We start from the raw sequence: 7,059 nt of genomic DNA on the forward strand, positions 1-7,059 counted from the left end.
AAATAAATCGTACTTGCACCATTTTGATGCAAGTAAACAGTGCAATATCAAAATGGTGCTATACGGTTGATTTGTACCATTTTAATATAAATTTTGAAATCTTTATTGGAAGAGATTTGAAATTCTTTTTACATCAAAATAATGTAAAAGGTCTCATGTCAATGGAGATATTATACCTCATTTTAAACTCATGATCTTTTTCATATCTTTCCAATATGAGACTTTAATTGAATCTTCAACAACCACTAGTCCAATCCATCCTTATGTGTATCCTCCTATATATTTTTAGCAAGTGATCAATTATCAACAGATTTATTATATCTTTATCATAAGTCATTTACTATTGACTAAATAAATCATTATAATAGATTTATTCACCCTCATGTCTATTGTTTGGTAAGGCCCGGTCATCTTTATCTTTATCATGTGCTCTCCTCTATTCCCGCCGTATAAATGCATGATTTACTCGGATTTAGCTTTAAACCCGCCATCATTCTAAAAGTTTCCAATCAACTCATGAAGACACAGATTTATAAATAGTCCAAATTTTTAAAATAATTTTTTTTATTGGAATTAAAATGTTCTTGGTTTTGATAATAAATGTGAATATTTAGCCTACTTTTTAATACAACTAGTTATTTCTTAATAAATTAAAACGAAGAGGGATGTGATCAAAACAATTACAACTTTTACCTTTTTTTTTTAATTGATTTTGGGACGCTCCTTTTAAAAATAGAAGTTTAAACAGCTCCAAAACAGAGCATTCATAGAAATTGATGGCCGAGAAAAAGAGAGAGTTCTGTTTGAGATAGCATACGACTCCCCGGCCTCTTCTTCTTCCTCCTCCAAATTGAATTGAAGCATTCTCAGCATCATTCATAGCTTTCTCCAAGATTTCCACTGGTAATCTTAATTATCTTTGTTTCGCAATTATATAGCAAAGTTGAAATTGTTTTTCAGAGAAGATTCAATGATAATAACATTTAGGCGATTCTCAGAATTTTCAGCATATGTTTTTCTGAATTTTACGTTTTCCCATTTTTCTTCCTTTTTCATTTGCCTTCTGCATTTCCAACAAAATTTTCGATCCATGATTCTCGGAGTCCATCCAACTCGCCGTTTGGATTCGAGTTAAGATCATTGGTTCATGAAAAATGAAATAAAAATATGAAGAATTATTCATCGGCAATGTCCCTGATCATTTTTGTTCATGCACAATGTCTGACATTTCTATCGAGGCATAATTTATTTACTTTCTCTCAGAGGTCAGATCTCTTTAAAGATTCACAATCCAGCATTTTCAGAAATCGATCGTTCCTCAAACTCGACAACAGAGGGAGCGACCAATAAATAAGCCTTCCATGGCGCAAGCAAACAGCAATGGAGAAAGCTCCTGCCCTTCTATTTTTTCTTCATCGCCAGATAGTTCTTCCAGCCCTTCATCGTCTCCATTGCCTGCAATCTTCAAGAACGAAGACGGTGATCAGCGCCCGAAAGGACTGCAAATGGACGACACATTCTTTCTTAATGATACTCAAGTGCTCCATGATCATTTAATCCAACTCGAAGTTGCCAAACAAGGGGAATCAGAACTCGATGGCCAGATTTTGTTGCTCCCTAATCTTGCCGATAATTCAGAATCGAAGAAGAGTCTTCCTGAGCCACCTTCATTCAATGAGTCGAAGAATGATGGCGCGAAGAAAGAAGACGACAGGGTCAACAGAGTGCTCGTTGATACAGCTGCACCTTTTGAATCGGTTAGAGCAGCCGTCACAAAGTTCAGAGGGATTGTAGATTGCAAAGCCGAAGAGACACTGTCCATAGAAGTAATGTTTAATTCCGTACTTTTTTTTGTTTTGTTTGCTGTCGATCACTAAAACAAATATTTTGTTCAAGAATTCGCAGAAGCAAAGGCAGGCTCAACTCGAACTCAAGAAAGTACAAGAAGAAATTGTCAAGTACCAAAAGAGATTTCAAGATGAAGAAACGGCTACGGGGCAAGTTCTGGAGGAGCTCGATTACTTCAAAGGGCATGCTGAAGAGCTGAACCTTCGGCTGGAGAGAGCAGAAACCCTAAATGAACAGGCAAAGCAGGACTCTGCGCTTGCTGATCTGAGGCTGAGAGAAGTAGTGCAAGGAATTGCAAACGGTGCAAGCCTCGCGTCCAGAGCGCAGCTGGACGTGGCCAACGAGAGATATGCGAGTGCTGTCGCAGAGCTGAAATCGGTAACAGAAGAGTTGGAGCCCAAGCGAGTCGCATATGTTTCATTGCTTCGAGAAAGAGACGTTGCAGTTGAGAAAGTTGCAGATTCTTTTGCTGCGACGAAAGAGATTGAGCTGACCGTCCAGGAACTGACTCTCAAGCTGATTTCAAGCAAGGAGTTGCTTGAATCAGCTCATGCCACGCATCTCCACGCGGCAGATCAAACAATTATTGCAGCACTGACACTGGATATTGAAAAATTGATGTGGCACAATTTGCTCAAGCATGCAGAAGAAGAATTACAGCAGGTTCATGAACAGATGCTATTGACAAACGATGCGAAGTCAGAATTATGTAGAGCTTCGACGGTTTTACTTAATCTAAAAGCTGAGCTAGTTTCACTGGATTATGCTACGATGGAGATTGAAGAAGTGAGGAGCCACATTGAGAAATCGACGGATAGTGTTGACAGCATTAAGATTCAGCTCTCTTCACTTCAATGTGACTTGGACAGGGAAATGGCAGCCTTGAGAGCCGTGAGACAGAGGGAAGACTCTCAATCTGCGTCCATCTCATCCCTCGAAGCCCAACTTTACAGGATGAACCTTGAATTGGAATTGGTTCAGAAAAGAGAGGGTGCCATAAAGAAGAAGTTGACTGGCGAGAAGCAAGCTAAACTGCAAGAAGCATCTGAAGAGGCCGAGAAAGCTAAAGAACTAGTTAATACGGCGTGCGAGGAGCTAAGCAAGGCCAAGGAAGAAGCTTTGCAAGCCAAAGCAGAAGCCACTGCAATGGAGCTGAAACTGACTGCTGCTCTGAAGGAGATTGAGGCAGCCAAAGCGTGGCAGGCGTTGGCTAACTCAGAAGTCAAATCCCTGCAAGCAAGCAGAGAGGACTCCAATGGAGTGGCATTGCCTTTCGAGGAGTACAGTGCACTCATCGAGAAGGCCAAGGAAGCAGAGGAACAAGCGAAGGAGAGAATCACTCCGCCTATTAAGCAAATGGAGGCAGCGAAGGAGTCCGAGTCAAGAAGCTTAGAGAAACTGGAGAAGGCAAAGGAAACGTTGGAGGGAAAGAAGAAGGAGCTGAGGGCCGCCATGGAGAGGCTCGAGAAGGCCGAGGAAGAGAGGCAGGCCGAGGAAGAGAAGCTTCTGATGGAGCAGGAGCTAGACAAACCGAATGACGAGCAAAAGCAAGGAAGCTTCGATGTCGGAGAGAAGTCTGGAAAGTTTTCGTGTGAAGTAGGCGGTGAGAGCTCGACAGAGAGCCCCAGGGGAGTTATGGAGCGTGCCATTTCTACGGAGCCTGAGCCGAGACGGAGGAAGAGGATGTTCTTTGCAAGGATTGTCACGTTTCTGGCGAGGAAGAAGGTCCAGTCGCTCAAGTAGAGAGGCAGATTAAGTTTTGTTGAAACACGGATGGTAAAAATGATGTTTTATTATCCATATTATTTTTTCTACAGTCTAAATTAATGATCATAAATCATTTTCCACCGTGGCAATCGACGTCAGAACCACCCAAATTTAACTTAAATTGCAGGGCTTTACCTTTTTTAGAGGGAACCCTTCCAGAAATTCTCGAAGGCACTGGGCAAAACCCAGGCCAAAGAGGGGGTTTGGAAATAGTTTTCAACCAGCAATTGTCGCGCCTCGGTTAAAACCTCACTAGCTGCGACATTGCCCCAAGCGCAAAGATGGTTTCAACTGTTGAACCCGCGCCAATTTTATATTGCAAGCTTGTCTCCGCTTGATCTAATATACCAGATGTGGGACTAAATTCTTCAACTTCAAATAAGGCCGCTTCATAGTCTCCGCTTGATCCATTAATAATATATTTACTAATAGATATAATTTGTTCAACAAAGACTATCAAAATTAATAAAAGATATAAATTTTATATAATATTAGTGTTAGAGAAAAAAGTTATTGGTAAAAAATAAAAAAATAAAGATGATTCAAAATTTAATGTAACATCTTATGGATCTACTTTGACTACTTTTCGAAGCCTCAAATATTTACGATTAGAACAAAGTTAAAAATAAATAAGTAATATAATAATAATAAATGTCATTTTCAAATGTCAAAGTAAAATATTTTAATATCCAAATAACTAATAAAGTAATTTGAAATATATGTCAAATTTAATTTTGACTAAACGAATTATAAATTGAAAGTAAAATCCAATTTTACCCTGTAAAAATTTTAAATTATGATCAAATTTAACTTTAGCCAAATTAAAATTACATATTTATCACCAAATTAAAATTAAACTTTAGTTATTAAAAATTGAAATTATTTGTCAAAATAAATTTTGATCAGTGAAAGTCGATGAGATTGATGCTGAAGATGTGGCACTCCCGCTGACCTCTTGCGGACTTTGCTCCGACATGCAACACAACTAACGTCAGTGCCGAGCCAGGGAAGGGGTCCTCGGCAATGACCCTCCGACGCTCAAGTCAGTCTCTGGCGAAGCAAAGAGTAGAGCAATAAGAAGACTGTAGCGCAACAGTAGAAATCGCATGCAACGCATACCTCCATCGATGCTTGGACCCCCCTTTATATAGAGCTCTGGAAGCGCGCGTGCACACTTCCAAGGCGAGCACACATCTCAAAACCTTCCCTGAAAAGACATGTCAGTAAAGTGTCCCTGACACAGTACCTTAACGGGCCGAGCATATCTCTGAAGTGACAGTGGAATCTTCCGTCATACGATCCTCTGTCTGACCACGCCGCCTGTCAGCGACATAAGTTTCCAAAAGGATGTCGAAAGATATCCTGCTGTGTCTGTTGCTTGGCCGAGCGGAATAGCCGCTCAGTTAAAACTTCACTGTCCACGTGCTGTCTGTTGTCGAGTCGAGCGAGATAGCCACTCGGCCAGAAATCCTCTATCATCGTGATCTGTCGCTGGGCCGAGTGGGATGGCCGCTCGGTCGGAAGCTCACTGTCTGCGCTCGGCTGATGTTGAGTCTGCTGCTCGGCCAAGCAAGGTAGCCACTCGGCTCGGTTTTTGCACATCGTTCTCCCTTGAGTATCGGGTGTTTGAATGCTCCCTGTGTCGAGGGCGACGGTGGATCGGATCCTTTCTCTTGGTCAGGGAATGCTTCGCCCGACCGGCGATGCCCTGTACGCGTTGACTGCCTTGACTTTGACCTCCTTTGACCTCCACCATGGTAGCAGGGTATGACCCCTCATCATTACCGTATCACAAGCTTCCCCCTTAAGTCTAGTCGAAGGAGGTTGTAAGTCTGACTAACTAGACAATTGTGTTTGTAGATTTCCTCCCGATTGGCCTTCGACACTGTGTGGTCTCCGAGTGGGATAAGATCGATCCTCGTCGATCGACCTATTGAAGTCTATCGCTCGGTTATAAGCATGCTCCCTCGAACTGATCAGCGTGATAAAGGTTTGCACTTGTAAAAATTCACCTTGGGTTGTCTCGGGCGAGCGCGAGCTTGACTGATGTCACCCATATTTCTTAGAAATCATGCAAATCCTGCGCATTAAGGCTGAGCGCGCTTCCATGTCGTCATTAAATGTCGACCCGTGGCGAAGCACCACATGTCACACCCTGATGTCGTAGCACGCCTGACGTGACAGGCGTGATGTAACGTTTGGCGGTTTAAATTCGACGGTGAGATCCTTGCCTTGGCTTCCGTGACCTAAATTGAACGACTCCGATCGGTCGTCTCTCGGGCTTATAAGCCCACTGCGTCGCCTCCTTCATACGCTTCTTCAAGCTCGAGTTCTCCGGCAGCCTTTGCTTCTATGTGATCCCTATTCTCCGACGATCCTCTGCGCTTCTTCTCTAGCGACCCCCCTCCAATAAGCTTCCTCCCAATCACCCTCGTCTTTGTGTTTTTCGGCCTTTTTCTACTCCGGCGGTATTCCGGCCACGTTTTTCATATTTCGGTCGCTTTTCTTCCCCTCGATCATCCCCTCTTCTGTTTTTGCAATGGCGAGCTCTTCACAGTCGTCCGCCTCTGTCCCTGGACTCTGGTACACATCCATGGAGTCTAGGTTCGATGGAGGTGACGCTGAGAGTTTACGAAATGCCTTTGAAATTCCTCTTGACCATCAGATCGTTCTTCCTTCTCCGTCTGATTGGCCCAATTCTCTGTCGACCGACTATATCTATTTCTTCCGGGATCAGTTTATGGTCGGTCTGCGGTTTCCCCTTCATTCCTTCATTCCCGTAGTCTGTAAATATTTTCGTATTTCCCTTAATCAACTTGTGTTAAACTTCTTCCGACTGCTATACAGCGTCGTTGTTTTGTTTCGTCTGCACGGCATCCCTCTTACCCCCCCCCCCAGATCTCTCATTATTTTTATTATCACAAACTGTCTGATCTGGGGACTTTCCTCTTCTAGTCTCGAGTCGGTCTAGTTTTCTTCGACAAGATGCCGACCTCCAATAAGCACTGGAAAAGAATACTTTTTCTTCATGCGCCTTCTTGAGCGGTTAGACTTCCCGACCAGCAGGCAGCTCGAAGTGGCACCTCAGCCTCCTCTAAAGAGCTACAAGAGCTGATCGGACTACTTGAACGCAGTCTCCATGCTAGCTGGTCAGAAATACGACATCCATAAGTTACTGTTGGAGGGAGTCCTGTATATCTTCGGTCTGAGTTTGATCCGCACCCGGCTGCTGACCAGCCTAGGTATGAAGCTTCTTTAACTCTTTCTTTGATACTAACTGATTTTTCTTTCTCTTTTGCAACCAAAGTTATGATGTGAGCATGTCTGGCCGACAGGGCGAAGCTCAAGGATGTCATGATCAATGCGATGGTCGCTGAACAACTAATGAGCCGCGGCCTACAGCTGGTCGACTCCCATGAAGATCCTCTCGGCATGAGCGAGGAG

The 7,059-nt window shown here is 43.2% G+C and overlaps 1 protein-coding gene and 1 non-coding gene across 2 annotated transcripts; one reads left to right on the plus strand and one right to left on the minus strand.

The window, feature by feature from the left end:
• The first annotated feature begins 1,361 nt into the window (after positions 1–1,361).
• LOC122013938 (protein WEAK CHLOROPLAST MOVEMENT UNDER BLUE LIGHT 1-like) lies at positions 1,362–3,591 on the plus strand. The gene is made up of 2 exons (XM_042570148.1): positions 1,362–1,826; positions 1,897–3,591. The coding sequence occupies exons 1-2, from the start codon at positions 1,362–1,364 to the stop codon at positions 3,589–3,591; spliced, it is 2,160 nt and encodes a 719-aa protein (XP_042426082.1).
• A 151-nt stretch (positions 3,592–3,742) lies between these two features.
• LOC122018197 lies at positions 3,743–3,898 on the minus strand. The gene has a single exon (XR_006121629.1). It is a non-coding gene; the product is annotated as a U4 spliceosomal RNA (small nuclear RNA).
• Positions 3,899–7,059: the final 3,161 nt, after the last annotated feature.

This window comes from Zingiber officinale, chromosome 8B (genome assembly GCF_018446385.1).
Source record: "Zingiber officinale cultivar Zhangliang chromosome 8B, Zo_v1.1, whole genome shotgun sequence".
NCBI lineage: Eukaryota > Viridiplantae > Streptophyta > Magnoliopsida > Zingiberales > Zingiberaceae > Zingiber > Zingiber officinale.